This window comes from Protobothrops mucrosquamatus, unplaced genomic scaffold (assembly GCF_001527695.2).
Source record: "Protobothrops mucrosquamatus isolate PMUCROS unplaced genomic scaffold, P.Mucros_1.0 scaffold_186, whole genome shotgun sequence".
Taxonomy (NCBI): Eukaryota; Metazoa; Chordata; class Lepidosauria; order Squamata; family Viperidae; genus Protobothrops; species Protobothrops mucrosquamatus.
Window position 1 is genome coordinate 1,286,894 of NW_015386262.1, and position 23,425 is coordinate 1,310,318.

The 23,425-nt window shown below is 37.7% G+C and overlaps 1 protein-coding gene across 1 annotated transcript in view; it reads left to right on the forward strand.

The window, feature by feature from the left end:
* JADE2 (jade family PHD finger 2) overlaps window positions 1-23,425 on the forward strand; it is a 208,626-nt gene that overhangs the window by 179,406 nt on the left and 5,795 nt on the right. Inside the window, exon 10 of the mRNA XM_029285772.1 lies at window positions 8,415-8,532. Within this exon, the coding sequence (XP_029141605.1) occupies window positions 8,415-8,532 (118 nt within the window). The remainder of the gene's footprint in view (window positions 1-8,414; window positions 8,533-23,425) is intronic.

Here is a 23,425-nt window from a genome sequence, read left to right on the forward strand (position 1 = left end):
CCATGGAGGATTCTTCTAACTGCTTTTAACACTGTTTCCTGTAAGTCCCTGTAGTTTTTCTGAAGTCGTTTGCCATACCCTCCTTCCTAGGGCTGTGAGAAACTGACCGGCCCAAAGTCACCCAGCTGGCTTTGTGCCTGAGGCAGGACTGGAACTCACGGTTTCCTGGTATTTACCCTGATGCCTTAACCACTACACCATACTGGGTCTTTGTCTGCAATTATAGATAACTGCAATTGGGAGAAATGTCAGAAGTTTGCAAAATATAAATATGGCTTGAGATTTTCCAATAAATGTCCTGAAAGACTATATTGCTAATATTATTCCTTTCACAGCCATCATCTCAGCATTTTAATTTGATGGCTAGAATTCCCTTGCTGCATTCCCAGTTACCTCACCACCACTGCCTCTTAATTTAATCATACATAGATACATGTTATTTTATTTCTATTTGACCCTTCGTAAAAGAACTTCAAAGCAGGATAGATTGCACTTTCTTCCTTTTTTTCCTCATGGCTGCAATCCTGTGAATTAGGTTGGACTCAGAATGAATGATTTTGATTTAAAGGCATCCAGTGAGTGCCCATGGCTGAAGATGGGCTAGAAGCTGAATTTACCCAATGTCAGTCCATTACCTTAGTCACTCCACTGTTGGCCTCAAACATATGATAGTCCCTGGAATATTGGCTCTCAATAGCTTGCCATCTTTAGCAGCTCAAAGAGACACAGTTCCCACAAGTAGAGTAAAATGTTTCAGTGAAGCATTTTAGCACTGAAGGCATCACAAACTTTTAACTTTTAAGGAGGATAACAGAAATCATTCTGGTCCCAAGGCAGCCCAAAAGCTCCCAAGGTCTCCCAAAATAATTAGTAATAAAATAACTTCATTAGATAAAAATTATCTTTTTATCCTCATAATTCCCCAAGTAAATGGAAAATATTTAAGATCCTGGGTTTTTTTTTAAATTTGAACAATCTTAATATTTAAGGCTTGTTCAGATGAGTAGATCACTTCTATCATAATTGGTAATCAGAGACTCAGTATCTGATTCTCTGTGTCTTTTTATAATTTTACTGAATTTAATTCAGTAAAGAGCCTCTTTGGTCTAGTCCAGGGGTAGGCAACCTTGGCTCTTTTATGACTCGTGGACTTTAACTCCCAGAATTCCTGAACCAGTCATGCTGGCTCAGGAATTCTGGGAGTTGAAGTCCACGAGTCATAAAAGAGCCAAGGTTGCCTACCCCTGGCCTATTCCAAGACTAGACAAATCTGAGTTCTAGTTCTGCCTTAGACACAAAGACCAGCTGGATAATTTTTGAACCAAATTTTTGTATCAGCCTGAGGAAGAGGGCAATGGCAAATCACTTCTGAAAAGATTGCCTAAATAACTACATGGATTTGTTAATGTAATTCCCAGAAGTTATGTCTAACTTGAAGCACATCTTAAATAGAAATATGGAGTTGAATCACTTGAAATAGTTTTTTACAGTGGAAGCCAACCTAAAAGATATGTGTTGGCAAAACATTAAAGTGATTTTAGTTTTCTCTTTTTCTGTACTAAACACAAGACAAATACTTTGTCAGTAGAAAAATCCAATTAAAGCTGCTATGAATTATACCTGTAACTGCTGAGATTACAAAATGATAAATAAAACATCAAGTACATCCTAATAAAACAATTTGTTTTGATCACTAAATGCACAAAATGCGTATTACTAATCTAATAAAATCTTTTTACGCATGAACGGACATTTTACTTGTACTTGACATTCCGTTTTGGAAACTTCATTCCCTTTAAAATGTAACTGCCCATATTTGTTTCAGGATGGCTAATTAGAATGCGTTAAGCCTATTATAGTCATATTTTCCATTCCCTTTTGATTGGTGTTATTTGTAAACTGACATCCTTTGCATTAATTCGCATAATATGTTTTACAAGGAAATATGTTTAAACAAAGCCAAAACCAAGTTAACAAACAGGACCATTTTACAAACATCCTTTGTCTTGTTTCTTTAATCCTATTATCCCTTACATTTCAAAAAAATACCTTCCAGACATAGCCATCCAAATGTCTCACTGCATCCCGAGACAGTTAGAAAGAAAAATTGAATGCAGGTGATCTACTCCTATCTTAATGACAAATGTCTTGTTGTTGTTTACTTAGTTGGGTATTTACAATTCAGATTCCTGGAATTCACTGTCCATGTAAAACTTCATTCACATTAATTTATAGGAAAGGTGAACCCCAATAATTGGGTATTATATTAAATTTCTATTATCATTTTTGGTCAGCTTTCCTGAAGTGCCTAGGAAACCAGCAGTTCTGTTATTACTTTGCAATGAAGCAAGAGGGATTCATATTGATGACAGATGTATCATCAATAAAATAATTTGTAAACTCTTACTTTTTTAGAAAGTCAACTAAATCTGTCATCATCATAGATCATTGAGCAGCATACGAATAGCTAAAAGGATTGTTGTTGGGTGACAAAGTGAGAACAGCTATGAAAATACCTTAATGTGTCCGTATAAATTGCTTCCATAATCATTATACTTTCTTTTTTTCCCTTATATTTTTTTAATTAAATATAATACAGTATGAGTTTTAAAACAATAAAGAGGACTTTTAAAATTATTTTAAGGTGTCAGTTGTTCAGGAGGCAGCATAAACATCTGGAATTGGGCTTCTGCCAATTCCTTACTCCATTAATCTCAGCCTGGCATACTTTACTTACATTGAAGTTATAAATCCCATAATTTCCATCTACCATAACCAGTGGGGGAAATTGTGGGTTAACATATTTGGAAGACACCAGATTGAGAAGTATTGCATTTCTTGATTGCTTTATCATAATGCAACATTGATCATACTTTCCGCTGTTCTGCAAACAAATGAGTATGTAGCAGTCTCTGGGCAACTGTGAGAGTTTTCTGTGGATTGAGCTAAGTAACCATATTAGAAGTTAAAAAAAACCAAAGTCTCTACCTTCCTATAAAGCCTTGTTGTACTAAGCCTTCATGTGATATGCTTGTTTGCAGGTTGACATGCATAACTGTTAACTTCCTCAAGGGCAGAAAAGTTCAATAAACAAAGCAAAGAGAGTATTTTATTGTTTTTTTGTTTTACTTTTATTTTAGTAATAAAATGTACATCCCACTTTTTTCCCTTCCTTGAAATGGATTGCTCAATGCAGCTTGCAACATATAAAAAACATAAAACCAATCATAAAACATATTTATAGTACTTGAAAGAATGCAGCATTAAATTGGCATAAATACTTTCGAGTGTTATTTACAACCGTATGAATAAAACTTCATTTTAATAACAGGCGTTCAATATCATTTTAGATTATGACTCTAGTGGCATTACAGATGGAATTCCATTGCTCAATGGAAGCAAAATTCAGCCTGTTAGTATAGAATGAACCAATGAGATCAAAAAAGGATGGAGCCAATTTAGATGTCTGCTAAAACTTTATTTCCTTCACACCATCTTTCTGTCAGCATGTGACAGGGAGACTATTGAAGCTAGCTTGGATTCATAGTAATCTATCTTTCCTGATACTGGATTTGAAGAAGCAAATGGTAGAAATCAAGAGCTCTTCAACTGAAGAACTGATCTTGAATGTTGGGGGTCAGAGGTTATGCTCTCGGGCTCCTGTAGTGTCCTCCGCATGATAATATGTCAAGAAGTAATTTGACACTTGAACAGCTCTTGTTGGTCTCTTGATCTGTGTTTAGCTTTGCTCTCTCCAGAATGGCTATGCTGTCAATAAAAGATAGCTAACCATTTTTTTTACCACTTGACATTCCCACTGCATACAGTATATATGCTGAATGGAGCTTTTCTCTGGGAGAAATTTATTGCAACTAGGTCATTGGTCAATGGCAAAACAACAGCTCTCCTGAAGGAATCATGGCAGAAGTGACCTTTCGATGACTGGGGTTTATTTCAATAGAGTGGTTGTTGGTTGTATACCTGCCTGGTAGGGGGGAAAAAGTGCATGAAACAAAGATCCCTTTATTGGTTGGAACAATCCAGCTCTGAAAAACAAATATTAAGAGGTCAAGCCGTTACCCTGAAAGATAGCTTAGTATGCAAGAAGCTGAGATGTCTGGATAAAATAAAATTAGGACAAATTCAAATTGGAAACATGGAATGCAAGAGAGGGTGCTTAAAATAATTTAATAGTCTTTTTCAAAAATCCATGGACAGTGAAAGTGTTTGGGAGGGGTCCAACTCATAAGTGAGCTACAGGACATGAAAAGGCAAACATTATTTTATGGCACAGTCCTGTGGATCTTTATTCAGAAGTTAGTCCAGCTATGTTCAGTATGATTTAATTCTCAATAAGTGAAGGTAAGGTTGCAAGCTCATTTTCTAAATGTAATTAAAGGAAATTGTTTAGTTGTAGGAATGATAACCTCTTCTTCACAGCCAAGAAGACAACAATAAAAATAATGTGTCCAATAATTTGTAAACAAGTGCGCTGACTACCCTGAGCAATATGTCAGAATAATGTATTCTTTGGATAGTTAAAGTTCGTAAGTTCAGATTTTTCATTATGCTATGTTAAATAAACAATATTGTGGTTAGAATTTTAAATTAAATCCAGGTGGAAACTACTAACTTACTGTACCCATATTCAATTACAATATTTCTACGTGATATACTTTCAGAATTCTTAAATATAGTATTCTCATTTCCTTAATGAAGAAATATGGAATAAATAGGTAAAGAAATGATTTCATGGAATTGCTTATACCTCAATCATTTTATATTATTGTGGGTTTGCAGCTCGCTTGGAAGGGTTCAGGTGTGTGCATAGGTTCTCCCCAGAAAACAATCCTCTGTTTATGGAGATCAGCTCTTCAGGAATGATAATATCAGCAGGATTTGGATAAGGCGAGGTTGCTTCTCAAATGTTAAACTCTATGCATGAATATAACATGTGAACAGGGCTATATGGATGGTATTCGCTGTAAATATGAATTTCAAAAAACCATAGGAACCAAGGAATCTGTCCACAGAGAATTAAGATTGAGTTGGATTGAAATACTCATTGTTATCTTGATAGATTGTAGAAATAGGTTGCAAGTAACAGAATGAAAGTTAACAGAAATCAGTGCATAGTTTGCCATTTAGGAAACAAAATGAAAATTCACAGGTATAGTTGTGTCATGGAGACTATCTGATTTAATGACGGTGCATAAGAAGATAATCTTGGAGTGGTAGTTGATTGCAAAGTAAATATGAGCCTGTAGTGCGTTGTGAGAGCAAGGAAGACAAATGCACATTTAGGCTGAATCAACAAGATTTATCATTTCCAGTTCAGAGAAAGTAATTGCTCAGCTATATTCTGATTTTGTTGGACCTCAGTTTGAATCTAGTTCTGGGCATCACGCTGTACGTAGGATTCAAAGAAATTAAGCAGATGCAGAAAAAGACAATAAAGATGATCAGAGAACTAGAATGCCCTATGAAGAAGTTGCTGAATGTTTTGGGCCTTGAGAAAAAACTGTGGGGTGAATGAGATAATGATAGCACACTTTAAATACATGGCAAGATATCACATTGAACAAGGTGAGGACCTATTGTCTGTTATTTCAGAATTAATTCAGAAGAACGCAGATTCTAACTGAACGTTAGTACGAACATCCTAACAATATAGAACCTGTTACTCAGGAAGGTGTTCTTCTTCTTGTTGTTGTGCCATATCCATTATTGAATGTTGGCGATCATGTTGGCGATCCTGTTTTTATCAGCAGCCACACGAAGTTTTGTTCAAATCAGTCCCTTAGATTTTGAAGCCACGATGTTCTTCTGCCTGGACCTCATTTGCCTTCAGTCTTTCCCTGGAGGATTAAATGGAGTATGCCGTATTTTTCTGAGTGTCGCATCACATGTCCGAAATATTCTAATTTTCATTTTTTAATTGTTTTGATGATTTCCCTTGGCTTTCCCAGGCAGCTTGTCACCTCCTCATTTCTGATCTTGTCAACGCAGCTTATACGTAACAGCCTCTGTAAATCCTCATTTCAAATGCTTCTAGTCTCTTCAGGTGGCCTTCTGTCAGAGACCAACTCTCTACTCCATAGAGCAGGATAGAAGAAATATAGCATCTGACAAGCCTGATTTTCAGTCTTAGGCTTATGTCGTGACTGCAGAAGACCTTTTTCATTTTGAAGAATGCTGTTCGGGCTTTTTCTGTGCTTGTCTTTACTTCAACGATCATGTCCCAGCTTTCATGTAAATTGGAACCGAGGTGTGTGATCCTTTCAACTTTTTCTAGTGGTATTCCTTCTGAATTTATTGGTAAATAAATTCAGGAAGGTGTTAGACTCCATAATTGGATGTGTTCAAGCAACTGCTTGAACAGCCAGTCATATATGAGATGCTCTACATTATTTTCATTCAAATTTTATCTGTAAAAGAGCCTTATTTCTGAATCATACTACCTATAGTACATTTTAAGCTTCTTCTCCAAGAAAATCTGTTTAACTTTGGAGAACAGTTATTTGTTATTTCCTTCAGTGGAGTACTGTAGTGCCTGGAAAAAGAAAGCCAACAAATCTCTATTAGGGCAACTTTTAAATAATAAACTTTTAATTTTTTACCTTAATAAATAATAAGGTGGAATACTTATTTTATACATCAGAAGTGGTAACTAGTTCAGTTCTATTTTTTTCAAATATTTTATAAGCCTATTTGTATTTGCTATAAAATAATCAAAAATATTACCTGCAAATGTCATTTATAGCAGGGTAGTACTTTAGCACCTGGCAGGTGGTACGCGACCCCTAGCCAAGTGTAGCGGGGGAGGGAACAAGCTAAAGCAGCGCCTTGCAGGCTTGGAGACCAGCTGGAGCTGCAGGGCTCCGCAGAAGCCCCAGCACCTGGGCCCGTGGCTGCATGCTAGTTGGACCTTCCAGTGCACTGGGAAGAGAAGAGGGGGAGGGCAGAGAGAGGAGAAGCTATAAAAGCAGGTTTTGGCAGGAGAGGGAGAAAAAACAAAACACACGGAAAGAGAGAGAGAAGAGAAGAGGCTTTTGTTAGCGAAGTGGTGAGAGAGCGACCAAGGGGCTTTTGCGCGCAAAGTGTGAGTGAAAGAGAGAGAGCGTGGGGCTTTTTCAAGCAAAGAGTGAATGAGAGCAAGAGAGCTTTTACAAGCAAAGTGTGTGTGTCAGAGAGAGAGAGAGAAAGAGAGAGAAGCTTTTGTGAGCAGTGAGTGAATGACAGCGAGAAGCTTTTGCGAGCAAAGTGTGAGAGAAGCTTTTGCGAGCAGAGTGAATGAGAGAACGAGAGCTTTTGCGAGCAAAGTATGTGAGTGAGCGAGAGAGAAGCTTTTGTGAGCAAATAGAGCAAGAGAAGCTTTTGCGAGCAAAGTGAGTGAGCACGAGAGAGAAGCTTACGAGCAAAGTGAGTGAATGAGAGCGAGAAGTTTTTGTGAGCAAAGTGTGAGTGAGAGTGAGAAGCTTTTGTGAGCAAAGTGTGAGGGGGGTTGCAAGCGAATGGTGGGAGAAAAAGGGAAAAGTGAGGGGGAGAAGGGAAAAAGAAAAGAAAAGGCACTGACTTCCACTGTTGCAATAGGAAGGAAGCATTAACATTGAACCTCAACTTTTTATTTTTCCATAATATTATAAACCAACCATTTCTATAACAACAAATGAATCTAACCAGTAAAGCCCAAAATCCCCCCCTTTTTTTTTTAGTTATCAAATTTTTGTCACCTTGCTAAGCACTGGTGGTACTAGAATATTGTCATGTCCTAAAAGTGGTACAATCTGTGAAAAGGGTTGAAAAGCCCTGATTTATAGTATACTTTAAATACTTCTGCTTTTGTTAACATACCCTACTAACCTTTGGCTAATGTTCTGGGTTCACTTACCCAGACTGATTGGGCTAGGAATCTATACTAAGACAAAAATGTGATTATGTGTATCCAGATCATAACTTGTAAGTATATGAGTATTTTGGGGCATTCATAAATCAAGCATAGATTTAACAGATCACTGCAATTTTCATCAGCTCAAGGGTAGCTTTGAACTTTGTCCAGCAAGTTGGGTGGCTAGAGTTACTTCATTTAATCCAATCTTCTTGTATTAATGTATCTTATTCAGTCCCAAAGGTGCTTTTCCAAAGGCAACTGGACTTTGTTTTTCCTTGAAGAAGTTTCACTTCTCATCCAAGAAGTTTCTTCAGTTGGATAAGAAGCAAAATGTCTTCAAGGAAAAACAAAGTCCAGTTGCCTTTTGAAAAAGCACCTTTGGGACAACCATGACCTGGATGACTGAGAATCTCCATAGACATGTACTTTATTCAGATAGATTACAGTTAAATTATGTACACAGCTACCAATCATTTTTAAAATAATTAATTATTAAAGTAAAAACTCTTACTCTCCTTTGCAGGTTAGAAATCTTTGTTATATGGTAACAAAACGAGAGAAAATGAAGCACTCCATTTGCAAACTCCAGGAACAGATTTTCCATCTCCAGATGAAACTTATTGAGAAAGATCTTTATGCAGGTAACTTTTCCTATTGAGACCTAGAAAATCTGTATTATAAATTCCGTTATGGAATTTTATTTTCTTTATTTACTATATTTTTAAAGAGATTAGACAAAGTACTTTTAGAAAACTGAAAGAAGTAGTTGTTATCTGACATCCGAAAGTTTTGATGTATTTATTTTGCTTTGGGCAATGTGTGTAATTAGAGCAGTGGCTTCTGTTTTCCAAGAGTGGAAAACTTTCCCACGATACTTAACTCCTACCTGCAAAAAATGGATTCTAAAAATATTTGGACAAGGAGTCTGGAGACTAGAACTCTAAAGAAAATTAAGTCGGTACAAAAAGAATATAATATCAGCACCACTTGTATCTCTTTCAGCAGAACATCTTAGAATTGGAGAATATCGGAGTGAAGGTCCTCTCTTCATTACCCACTTACATTTCAGAATCTGTGCTTATAATAAAACATTAATAGAGGTTTATCACATTTATACGTAAATGCAAATACTTTATCACAATAATCCAGTTCCGTCTGAATATAATGGTAACACGGAACAACTCCTTTAATTTTGTGATTTGGACAAGAACTTGATAATGTGGTTTAACTGACCTTGTATAAGCAAACCATATAACATCTCTAAAAAGGAACATTAATCAGAAACTCTAACCAAATTTAGTGATAATTTTTGTTTTGTTTCTTAATGCTAACCTTGCCCCCCCTAAGGCTGTAGATACTAAAACAGGGGTCCTCAAACTTGTCCACTTTAAGACTTGTGGATGTCAACTCCCAGAATTCCCCAGCCAGCCATGCTGACTGAGGAATTCTGGGAGTTGAAGTTCATAAGTCTTAAAGTGGACAAGTTTGAGGACCCCTGTACTAAAGTTTTAGAGCTGACATCTGGTTCATTGGCAGAGTTTAGTAAGCGTTGCGTTGCCTTTTTTGCATCTACTATGTTGTTAAAAAAATCAAACTTTAAATTATTGTAGGTTTTTTTGTTCCTTTGTGCTTTTAGTATTATCTTTAAATTAAGTTGTACTTAATATACAAGGAATACCTTCCAATACATAATAGTCTGAATGGTCTAAAGTCAAGATTTTAAACGAACATGAAATCAGTGCATATCCTTGAAAAAAATAATACAATACACAATTGCTAGTTTACAACTTGTACCTTTTTTGTTGTTTTCAAGAAGAATGCAGGACCCAAAACCTAAGCAGTATAACATCCAGAATACGCATCTTCAAGATTGCAACACCAGGAAAAAAATGATATTTTGATGATAAATATATAGTCTTGCAGGAAAAGCAACTGTTATTCTTGTGGTATCTTTGTAACATATGCTTCTGTGGAATACAGTTAATTCTCAATAATGGGCTGAGAATGAGACACTGGGGCCAAACCATTATGAAATGCAGAAGTATATCCATAGTAGCACTGTGACATTTCTGTTTATATCCCAAATGCACCCATGATAAAAACATCTGACACCTCTTAAAACTGTTAAATTAGACTGGAACAGCTAGAAAGATAATGTTGTCAGAGTGATTACAGCTGCGAATGGGTTATTCTATTCTTATCTTGTAAGCACTGGGGATTACACATAGAAATGTCACAGCCTTACTGCTTGCATTTCACAGCCACACTGTTTACAGTGTTGTCAGGAACTAGATATACTTTTCTGCCAGAAAAGAATCATAAAGTTATGCCTTTAATAAAACTAGCCAGAAAGTGCTTACTTTTCTTATTTAAAAAGATGCCCATTACAGTAAGCTTTGTAAATATTTCTTCACTTAAATGATAGATAGACCTTGCTTAATGTCCACTCATTCAGTGACCATTTGAAGTTATGATGATGCTGAACAAGAAGGACCTACAACAATTATTTGTAATAGCAGCCCTCACAGTTTTTCCACAGTCACATAATTGTGATTTATGCACTTGGCAACCAGCTGGCAGTTGCAACATTGCGGTCCTGCCATGGTGTGATCGCCATTTGTGACCTTAACTGTCAGCTTCCAACAAGCAAAGTCAGTGGAGAAGGTGGCAGGAGATTGCAAATGGCGATAATTTGTGGATGCTGTGTTTGTGCAGAATTCACCTAAAAATGACAACCAGAATTGTAGTTGTAAGTTGGCACAGTCACGTAAAGTTTCACCTTACAATTGTATCAACGGCAGAGTCTCTGATCCCAATTACCGTTGGTAATCGAGAATTACCTGTAACCCAGAATTTGTTAAATTTCAGAGCTACTGTGAATTTTATTATTTGTTCTATAATGCCTTGTATCGATTTATTAATTTAACCCTGTTTATAACAATGTCTGATAGGACAACTCCTTTCTGCTCTTTATACATGTGTGTGAAGTAGCATTGGACTACTTTTGAAGGAAAACAATTGTGTGCATGGTTGATGTTGTTTTCCTTTTAACCTACAAGGGAACACTGGAGGGTTGCCACTGAGGGGGATGAAAATATCATGTATATGCATGGATTGTCACCAATATACCCAATTTAATGGTTTTCCAGTGCACATTTTATGGTAAATATAAAAATGTAAGATGTATCTATAATATAAACTTACAATTTAACCTTTTTAAATGAAAAGTACAATCTGTTCAAAAGTTAGTACAATGCCATCTGTTTAAGAATTCAGCAGATGAACTTCAATCTTATCCTTTTCCTAATGAAGACTTGACTTCAGTCAGCTTGGCTTTCAAAAAGAGATGATAATTTTTTTAAAAGATCAGCATCAGTGGTGAGCCATGACAGCTAAGGGGGATAGAAAAAGCATTTTGTTGAATATTAGTCGAGGCTAAAAACAAGCTATAGATGAACGGGATTCCTGTCGGGGGGGGGTTGGATATAGGAAATTGCTGACCTATTCATCCTTTTCTGATCTAGCACTCCCTCCCCTCCTTCAAAATATGATTGATTTCTGGCAATACCTGGAAAAGTCTATTTTCTTGGCTGGAATTTTTTGGATGTGGCTTATCAGTATCTGAGAGGGCTGAGAAGAAATGACTGACCAAACATACTTTAATGCTTTGTGCCTAAAGGGGGAGGGGGTGCAAGAATTCATGGTCTTCAAGCAGGCCATAATTGCAATGTGAAGATCAGTCATAAGTCACTTTTTTCAGCTACATCTCGTTCTGTTAGTCCTATAAGATAGACCAGACTAAAAATCTAAAACTACTTTCCTGGATCATGGATTGCATTTCCTTCGCGAAGGATTCTTGGCAAGAGATGGGCTGCACCTCACAAAAAACAGGGGAAAATGTACTTGGAAAAAGACTGGCCCAATTCATCAGGAGGGCTTTAAACTAAAATTGAGAGGGAAGGGTGACCAATCTTCAGAATCTCTAGAACCCAAAACCAATCATAAATCCCAAGAAAACAAATCAAACAATGAGGTGGGCAGAGATGGGAAAAAAACCCTCAAACAACATTCAGGAGGTGCAGGAAACATACTTATGCACAGGCACAAAAGCCTTAAATGCTTATATACAAATGCTCAAAGCTTGGGGAACAAACAGGGCGAACTAGAAGCAATAGTACACGAGGGTAGGTATGACATAGTTGATATTACAGAAACCTGGTGGGACGAAACCCATGAATGGAATGGACTGATGGATGGATACAAATTGTTCAAAAGAAACAGGTCTACAAAAAGAGGAGGGGGAGTTGCAGTATATGTAAGAGAACACTACATATCTACAGAAACACACATGATCAAAGATAAAATCTCTCCAGAATGCATATGAGTCAATATAAAAGAGAAAAACAGTGACATTACCAGAGGTGTATATTACAGACCACCCAACCAATCAGAAGAAATAGATGAACTCTTTGCCAGCCAGTTAACAAATGTATGTAGCAAGTATACCACAATAGTAATGGGAGACTTCAACTATCCATATATCAATTGGGAGACAAACTCTGCAGCGAGCGAGAGATCAAACAGATTCCTAACCAACCTAGCCGACAACTTTGTCATCCAAAAGGTGGAGGAGGGAACTAGACGTAAAGCCATACTTAATTCTAACTAATAGAGAATAAGTGATAGAGGAAGTTGAAGTTGCCAGAACCTTGAGCGAAAGTGATCATGTCATACTGGAATTTAATATAACACAAACACTAGCAACAGAAAACAATCCAAACAGTGTCTCGATCTTCAAAAGAGCTGACTTTAACAAACTCAGAGAGAACCTAGGAAAGATCCCAAGAATGAAAATCCTAAAGTGGAAAACAACCCTAGAAGCGTGGGAAACTCTCAAAAATGTGATCATAAAAGTCCAGACCAGCACAATACCACTGAAAAAGAAAAACAAGAAATTCAAGAAGAAACCAGCATCACTGCACAAAGATCTCTCTGATAAACTGAAAGACAAAAAGGACAAATACAAAAAATGGAAAGAGGGGCACATAACTAAGGCCGATTATCAGCAGACAGCCAGAACATGTAAAGATGAAGTCAGGAAAGCAAAGGCTCAGAATGAACAAAGACTTGCAACAGAAATCATGGATAATAAAGTTTCTTCCAACATATTAACAACAAGAAAATAGTCAAGGAAACTGTAGGTCCACTAAAGAGAGAAAATGGCAAGGAAATAACAGGCAACAGGGAGAAAGCAAAGCTGCTTAACTCATACTTTACATCAGTCTTCAAACAAAATGAAACCATAGCCCAACATACCAAAAAACCCACGCAAAAGATAAATTAGAAACAAAAATTAAAATAAGCAAGAAAATGGTAAGAGAACACCTATCCGACCTTGACGAATATAAATCACGGGCCTGACAGGTTGCATCCCAGAGTTCTGAAGGAGCTTGCAGATGTTATCTCAGAACCACTGCACCACATCTTTCAAAAATCCTGGAGTACAGGGGAAGAAGTACCTGAGGATTAGAAAAGAGCTGATGTGGTTCCCATCTTCAAGAAAGGGGAAAAAAACAGACCCAGGAAACTACAGACCAATCAGTTTAACATCAATACCTGGGAAGATCCTAGAAAAGATAATTAAAAAAACAGATCTGAGAATAACTAGAAGCAAACAAAGTTATAATTAGTAGCCAGCATGGGTTTGTTAAAAACAAATCATGACAAACCAATCTTATTTCATTATTCAACAAAGTGACTAAACTAATAGACTAGCGAAATACTGTGGACGTAGTATACTTAGACTTCAGTAAGGTATTTGATAAAGTAGACCGCAACCTACTCCTTGGTAAGCTAGAAAAAGGTGGAATAGACATCATCACCAGATGGATTTGTAGCTGCCTGGCAAACCGAACTCAGCGAGTAGTCCTCAACGGCACTACATCCACATGGAGAGAAGTAAGCAGTGGGGTACCACAAGTCTCCGTCTTAGGCCCAGTACTCTTCAATATCTTCATAAATTATTTAGATGAGGGAATTGAAGGGGAACTCATCAAATTTGCAGATGACACCAAACTGGCAGGAGTAGCCAACATCCCAGAAGACCAGCTAAGGATCCAAAAAGATCTTGACAAACTTGAACAATGGGCCCTATCCAACAAAATGAGTTTTAGTGTGGAGAAAAGCAAAGTTTTTCATTTAGGCAGGAAAAATAAAAGGTACAAGTACAGATTGGGCAAGACCTGGCTTAAAAACAGTAACTGTGAGAGGGACCTTGGAGTCCTAGTGGACAATCACTTAACCATAAGCCAGCAGTATGCAGCAGCAGCCAAAAAAGCTAATACATTCCTGGTTTGTATAAACAGAGGCATAGAATCAAGATCATGTGAGGTATTAATACCACTTTATAAAACCCTAGTAAGGCCACACCTGGAATACTGCAGCCAATTTTGGTTACCATATCACAAAAAAGATGTTGAGAGTTTGGAAAAAATTCAGAGAAGAGCAACTGAGATGATCAAAGGCCTGGAGACTAAAACATACGAAGAACGGCTGCAGGACTTGGGTTTGGCTAGTCTAAAGAAAAAAAGAAATAGGGGAGACATGATAGCAGTATTCCAGTATTTGAGGGGCTGCCACAAAGAAGAAGGGATCACGTTATTCACCAAAGCACTAGAGGGCATGACAAGAAACAATGGTTGGAAACTGATCAAAGAGAGAAGCAGCCTGGAATTCAGGAGAAACTTCCTGACAGTGAAGACGACCAGTGGAATAGATTGTCCCCCAGAAATCGTGGGCGCTCCATCACTGGAGAATCAGTCACTTGTCTGAGATGGTATAGGTTCTCCTGAACAGGGGGCTGGACTAGAAGACCTCCAAGGTCCCTTCCAGCTCTGTTCTGTTCTGTTCTATTCTATTCTATTCTATTCTATTCTAGTCTGTTTCCTATTCCTATTTCTATTTCTATTTCTATTCTATTGGAACATTTATAGTATCTTGCAAGTCTGAGTGTGCCCCCCCCACAGACACACACTTTATCTTCATACAAATTAGGGAGGTACCTGTCTGAGACATTTACTCAAATTAGATTCTTGGAATGGTCTCAAGCCAGGCTGTCAGATCATTACCTTAGCAGTTCTTACTTCTGGCCCTCGAAGTCATTCTGTATGCCCTCTGCAGGTCCTTAATGGGGGAGTGTGGGCAATGAAGGTGGCAGTGTGTTATTCACACACTGCCCTGCTGCTTCACAAGCTGCTCTGGTTCCCACTTGGCTTCAGGATTTGGTTATGACATACAAAGCCTGTCATGGCTTAGGGCCTGGCTATCTGAGAGATTGCCTCGATTCAGGTATCAGTGGACATCCTTAGCCAGCAGGGGTGGGGGATGTCCACTCTGGGCCTCATCAATTAAAGAATGTCATCTTGCAGGGCTCAGAAAACATGCCTCTACTCTGTTGCAGTTTCTACCCTATAGAATGGTCTCTCCCAGGGATTCGTGTAGCACACACCCTTATGTTGTTCAGGAAACGATTGAAGAACTGGTTATATAGGCCTTGAGGAGAGGGGGATTATGGAACTGTTTTGTTTGGGGTTTTTTTTTTTTGCTTCCTTGCTTTGATTTGTTTTGATTACTTTACTCTTCTGTTCTATGGGAGTCCAGTGATCTATGAATTAAGTAAAGTTATGTATGGCTGACAAATCACTAAAATATCCTTATAATTGGGAGAAGAAAGCTGGTGGCTGCTACCTCATTGACCCCTCCGCACTTAAAATGGTTGCACTGAAACTGCCCAACTGGTGGAACTGCTGCCAGCCTTATGGCTTTTCTGTACCCTTCCCTTACCAATGACATACATTGGTAAAGTGCAACCAGGAAATGCTAGGAAAGCTGCAACTTGATTGGCCCAACTCCACTTGCCTGCATCTACAATGGCATGCCTGGCTGGCACACCCAGGACATACCACCGCACCTAGAGAAGTCTAGTTTAACCTCACCTTTGCCTTATCAAGGATGTGTCTGTGTTCATAATTAGCCAGCTTAACTCACTTAGACCCACCTATCTGAGGGGAAAGTGTGGGTAAACAGAAGAGAATGGAGGATTTGAGCAGAAGTAGAAGTATCATACGGCCAGCTTTAGTAGCACCAACTGCTACTGCTTTAAGCTTATTGAAACGTCCAGCTGCCAGGACAAGAGTGACAGCAAGCAATAGCAATCCTGTTTGAGAGACTGGTAGAAATTCAATTTGATGCTTAGCAGCCCTCTTGCTTAGAGCTCACCTAGAGTTGGGTCTGGAGCTTGGCAGCCACCCACTTCACAGCTGGTGCAAACAAGGCAAGATTATACCAACCCCCACAATAGGCAAATAACACTAATAGAAGGCCAGGATTGAACTGGCATTACCATTGGAGAACTTAAAGGTCCAGAAAATATTAAGAGCCCGAGGACTATTACTTGGATATTAATCCTATTCAAATTATCCAGAATAAACTGTACTTAACAATAGACACTGGAGAAAACGAGGCTACAAGCTGTATTGGGGACATCTTGAAACATAATAAAAATCTTTAAAGTATCCACTTAGTCTCCAGTCATAATGAAAAGAACCCACTCACAGTAATTACCCTTGGCATTAATTGGACCTCTGGGAACAAGAGATAATTTAACTGCATATAGCTTGCTCCATCTCAAAGATATGGGCATTTCATAATAACCTTTTCTTCTACTTCGTCTGGTCTGGATAACTGAGCATCCATTAGTCAGAAAGCCCTTATCCAGTCTGTGACATGGTCAACCATAAATGAGTGCTTATAAACCATAATGTGGCTAATCGAACAAAAAAGATCATGTCTTAAAGTATCTAATTAAGTCATTATGTGGAATGTTTTAGATGGTATGTTGGATAATCATAGCTGTTGCTATCCTGTTAATTATGTTTTAGCGTGTGGTATGTACAGCCTCTGACTCTTCCACCTATACTGGCTTGATTGCAGATTTTGATTTTGTGTTTGTGTGTTTCACAGAATTTACACAATAGAGCATGTAAGCAAATAAAAGTATTGGTTATGTAAGATGTGGTGGTGTTCCTGTGCTTTCAGACATATATATTATGCATAAGTCTCATTTAGATTAAAAGCACACTACTGTGAGTATGCATAAAAAAAAATTCTCCACCAGCTGATATAGTAGATATTTCTGCCAAAATAAACAGTCAGGAAGAATGTTGCAGACACACATGTGATTCACATGGCAGCTTCCATGCTGGGTTCATAATTAGTCAGATTCTTCAGTGCAGGTGTCTTGTTTGGGGGGGGGGGCAGCCAATGGTTCATACTTGCCAAAAAAGGGGCTGAGCTGACTGACTTTCATTTTTCTGTCTGAGCTGAAGTTGAGACGTGATTGCTAGCCTCAGGAATAGACATCCACAAAACAAAGGTATGGAAGAAACACATTTTCTACTGGAAATGTTTTGTTGTTGTTGTTCCTGTTAAGTCAAGTGGTACTTTTTCTTGAGCCTTCTGCACCATCCTGGGAATCCCCAAGGGGTCTCCACTTCAAGTAGTAATCAAGTACAACCCTACTAATTTTTTCAAGACCACCAATGTGGTCCCATGTTCTATGACTTTGAACCATAAACTTGGCATTTAATATTTAGGCCTCCTGCTGATCATGCCTTCTATAATCAGAAAGAAACATTTTAAAGCTGTTTTTTTTGTCATTGTAAATTGTAGGTTCATTGTTTTTGCTCTGTCACAGAGAAGACTTTCATTCAACCTTGTCTTCATGCTTTGTTATATGCTAGATAAGCAAATGCCAATTATTTTTATACCTATTTTCTGTTCAGAATATCACTGGGCAAATAACTCTTGTCGATTTTATTTTTTCATATAATTCTGTATTCCCAGTGGTCACAGGACTGTTAAATAAATTGAAAGGATACATGGAACCTATATGTTGATCTTTTGAAATGCAGCACAGAACTTCTTTTTGTCCAAACCAGATTGCTTTCTTGGAAATGTGTTTAAATTGGCCTTGTTTTACTGTCACTTGTGGTTTCTTTGAATATTTGGCTTGTAAAACATAAAGTTACAGAAATCTAAACAGTATAACTTTATAGTCACAAAATATAATTTATTTTCCAAAGCAGGGAATTTTTATATGTGGGAATAGCTATGAATTAGATGCTTTCCAGGTAATCTCAGAGTTCAGGTTGGTTCATTTGGGAGCAAGCATATCATAGGGTATTTTGAACCAAAGTTTCTTAGAACTGTAAGGATTTTTAGGATTTGAATTGAACCCAGAAATATCAATAGCCTATGCAGTTGAAAAAAAAATTGGAATCTTGGATTCCATCCTATTTGGCCCTTCTGCTTCAACATCCTATTTAGCAAAGGCTTAGGAAGATTTTCCAACAAAAGGAAGAGAAAGTTCTTCCCTTGAAAAAGATATGGACAGATTGGAAGATATAGGGCATATATTTTGCCTGCTTGTTTTTCATCAGTTTTGAAAAATGGGAATTTTTTTTAAGGCTGTTCTGGGAAAGCTTTAAAAATTGGAATAAATCCTGAAACATATTATTCCTGGAGTGTTAACTATCACAACTAATACTATCACAACAACTATTACAACTGATTTATTGAATCAGACTGTTCCAGTAAATATTTTTTCTTGTTGAAAACATCTGTAAAGGTATTTTAAAAAGACCCAGTTCTTCAAGGAATATTGCTTGATGTACCATTCCATGATTTGTGGCAAAAACAACTTCATGAGCCTTGTTGATGACTGAGTCTGCCACTGTCTGCTTTCCTTCAAAAACATCAGATGCACCGTGTGACGTGCCACATAGAGCCAGCACTGATCCTCATGCGTATGCCTCTTCAGTGGTCTGCACAGAAGGTTGGGACTAGCAGGATGATTAAAAGTTGTTTTCCTCTGAGAGCGATTGGAAAATACATTGTTTTGCTTCTCAGTTTCTGAGTGGTGTATTTCACTCATCATCTTTGTTACAGACTGGGAGATATGTCATCTGTAAACCAGAAAGTAGCCTTTTCCGTCATGAATCCCTCCAGATGTTTGGTTTTATAATACCCATCCATCAATCCCAAGCTGCCCTAGAGAGAAAGATGGGAAATATGGCTGGTTTCAGTGCACCCTGCTCCATATTTCTTGTTTTGTTACTCTTATATTACCAACAAATTCAGAACCAAAGTGGATAAAGAAACACAGATCCATTATTGAATGTTTTGCTTCTAAGCACTGGCAAATAAGCATAGGAGGCCCGGGAAGAAGGAGGAGCCCAGATCATTAACCCTTTTCCCATGCCATTTTCCTGATGAAAATTACTTCTCTCCAGAGCTACCGTTTTCCCTGCTCTGTTTCCAGAGAGACTTTGAGTGGTAATCAGCCTGCGTATATACATTTCTGTAATGGGACAAATAACAGATTTAAGGCATAATTATGCTCAGGAAATGGATCAGGGAGTAGAAACACTTTCCCCTCCTCCAGTGCCACTGAATCAGCCTCCATGTCCCTTGCCAATGTTGTAGGCATTAGGTTGTCCTCTTTGTCCAGTTTAGTTCTCAGCAATCTTACTTGAAAGAAATACACTGCACATCATCCAAATCTTATCCTCGTTAGAGTCTAGATCAGAAATTACAGGTTTCATATCAAACATTTTGATAGCCAGCAGTTTTTGGTAAGGTGTCTTTTCTAATGGAAATCAGTAGACTGAAATAGATTGAAAGAGTTGGTATCTCCATTTTTATAATATTTACTGTTAATGTGATTTTTATATGTTTTTATATATCTGTGGGGGTTTTTTTAATCTGTGACTTTTACCTGTTTTTGTTGTGCACTTGTACACTACACAGAGTTCCCTTTGGGGAGATGGGAGGCCATATAAATTTGATTAATAATTATTAAATAAATGAACATTTTATATCATGTTTAACTTAATGTACTTCACTGTTCCTTATTCCCCTTTGTATTCTGGGGAACAGAGAAGGGTGAACTTCGCTTTTTATTATGGTTACAGAATCATTACCCTCTCAGCAATGAGTTGCAGTGTGAATTATAGCCCTACGAGTGGCATTGTGAAGAAACACCAGCCTGATTGATGCTAATAGGCTTTGAAGATTAGCTGAGCATCCTTATTTCCAATATTCTTAAGTTTCATTTTGGTATATAGGTGGTCCTCAACTTACGACTACAGTTGAGATCAGAATTTCCATTGTTAAGCAGGGTGGTTGTTAAATGAATTGCGCTCAATTTTATGACTTTTTTGCCACAGTTGTTAAGCAAATCATTGTAGTTGTTAAGTGAATCATGTGGTCTTTAAGCGAATCCGGATTTTTCTATTGACTTTGCTTGCCAGAAGCTGGCCGGGACAGTCATAAATGGCAGTCATGTGATCCCAGGATGCTGTTATCATTGTAAATACATGCCAGATGCCATGCAACCAAATTTTGATTATATGACTCTGGAGATGCTGCATTGGTTGTTAGTGTGATGACTGGTTGTAAGTGACATTTTTCAGGGCTATTGTAACCTGGAATGGTCACTAAGCAAATGGTTGTAAGTCAATGATGCCCTGTAGTTACATGGTTTGGCTTGTTTTCCCGTTGAATTGTTCAGATTAACCCAAGTTGTCTTGCTCTCTGTTTTTTTCCTTCACAGAGGGAAGACCCGTTCCTCCTTTATCATTGATCTAGTATAGGTTTATTAATTGCTGCATGCATCTTAATTAATGTACAGCTGTGTGTAGAATGTATTTGGCACATTAATGGACAAGCTGAATTTGGTGGTCGATTGTGTGGCTGATGAATAATCTTTTAGGCAGGCGATGTCTCCTAAAGCTTGGAAAGGTTGCCAGTCTGAAAGCTGCTTTTCCCCTATCTATCTTCTGTGAACTGAAAAACAACCCTCTAGTTGTCAGGCTTTGAAATCCAGCTGTTCCTTTTGACAGGCTTCTTTTTCAAAAAGTCTAGCATTGATATTGTTGTTTGGAAGCACTGCACCATCTAAACAAAGCCATATATTTCATTTGTTAAGTCAAGTGAAAAATGTGTCTGCCCTTCTCCAGTTCGCTGGCAGGAACTGAGCAAACATCAATTCTGCTTTGCTTTTCTTCCTGGAAATCGGTTCAGTAATTGTGAGGAAAAAAAATCTTTGATTGGCAAGCCTGCAAATATAAATCCTATATTAAAAGAATAATAGTGGTTTATTAACTGGCTGCAACAAAGGCCTAATTGCTTTAAGCCAATAGTATTTAACTCCAGTATTCTTGTTGTGATGGCAGCCCATTCTGGAGGCTTAGGAATAAGTTCATACAGTAGTAGGCAAGACCTGCTGTGTTTTCATCTTGGTAGCTCTAACCACAAAGTAGCAACTAAGCACAACTGACTTGCATTAGGCAGAAACCTCCAAAAGTGGGTGCTTTATAAACTGCTGTGTAGCATTACATCAAGATCTCTTGGGATAAGAGAGACAAAACCACAACAACATGTTTGCACTCCCAGTAAGAGGCTTATAATCCAGAAAAGAGCCATCCATCAAGGATAGAATCAGATAGACACATTTGTTTTTCTAATATCAGTTTGGCACCTTAATACAGATTCCTTGTGAAAGTTCACTCTCTGTTTTCTAAGCCTGTTCCTTATGCACCCATTGCAATTAATAAGAATTAGCGATGAGCTAAAAGCTTGAAGTACAGTTCATTTAATGACCATTTGAAGTTACAACGGCACTGAAAAAAAAGTGACTTATGACCATTTTTCACACTGATGGCCATGGCAGCATCCTTATAGTCACAAGATCAAAATTCAGATGCTTGGCTACTGACTAATCTTTATGACAGTTGCAGTATCCTGGGGTCATGCGGTTGCCTTTTGCAAACTCAAATGACGAAGCCAGATTCATTTAACAACCCCATTACTAACTCAACAACTGCAGTGGTTCACTTAATAACTGGCAAAATAAGTCATACAACGAGGCAAAACTCACTTAACTGTATCACTTAGCAACAGAAATTTTGGGCTCAATTGTGGACATAAGTTGAGGACTACCTGTAATTATTCAAGTGTGAGTGTAAATAAATGCAAAAGGAAAAATGAGGTAGTCCAACCATTTGTGCAGGGGGGGAGGGGGAGAAAATGGCAGACTTAATTACTATTGCCTATAAGGGCAGATGGCTTGAGAGAGCAGCCAGAAGACAAGCAGTCATCCAATGAAGTTAGAGAAGCCAGTGGGAACTCCGAGATATTTTTGAAAGGACAAAATGGAAATGTAGGCCTGGCCTCCCTTTAGTGACTTCTGGAATTTCGTCCTTGAGGAAGCCCAGAAGTCACGACTGCATCCCCATCCAAAAAATTAGCCAAATGTTTCTACTGTAACAGGTAGTTAGAGAGCAGGACAGATTTAATTTTAAAATGACTGGTTTTATTGCTCTGCTTTTTTGTGTTGCCCTGTAGATTTATTAGACTGCTATTTTAAATTAATTGTTAAGCATTTATTGATATTTTGTGACCATTTAAGATTGGATTTTAATTGTTTTGTAATTTAATATTGTAGGATGCCCTAAGGGGCCCGTTCAGGCGGTGTAGCAGGATATAAGAATAATAAACGTGCTCTTGTGCAACCTTTACTAAACTTTGGTCCAGAAAACGTGTGTTTAAATGTCTACCAATGTTATCTTCATAAACTTGTTTTATAAATGTAATTGCCAACAAAATATTTGACCTCCAACGTGAAGGAGTCAAAGCTAGTGAAAACTGAGAAAATTGCTAGAAGTTCACCAGCAAAGATCTTTTATATCAGTTACTAGCGGTGGATGTCCAAGGTTAAATCTGGTATTGTATGTAGGTGAAGCATGTATTTTATCATTGGATCATGGTCCCATCTGGCACGATTCCACTGAATACATTTTGGAATTTTGCCACCTTTGCATCTTTTTTTTTTTTACCTTAGTCCTTCATAATCTCAAATTCCTGTTCTGTAAATGATTAACTATGTACTAAGATTATACTGAAAATGTGGAAATTACATTGAAATGGAACTGTAGCCTTATAGAAAGGATAATAATGACATGACGTACTCTTGCAAAATCTGTAATGTTTTATTGACCCAAATATAAATATGCATAGTCTGTATAATGACTTCAGAATCGCAGCCAAGAGGAACCACCAGAATGTAAAATAGGATTATTGTGTTTAATTCAGATAGTCCGCCTAATGGTCTTAATTAATTTAAATAATAAGACTGTAGGAGAAGGAGTGGCAGAACCTGGGGGTGGAGTCAAAAGAAGAATCACCCTAGAATCTCTGTGGAATCACAAATGGATTAAAGTCCAATCCCTTTTGATATCTGTTGACCCTTATTTAACCCCAAGATAGTGCTGACTGTTAGTGGAATAGATTCTTGTGCATAGGCATGATTAGTAATAAATCAGTCTAATTGGAACTTCACATGTGATGATCTTTTGTGTTTGATATTAATCTACTCTACTAATGATCAGCACTACAGGTAGTCCTTGAGTTACG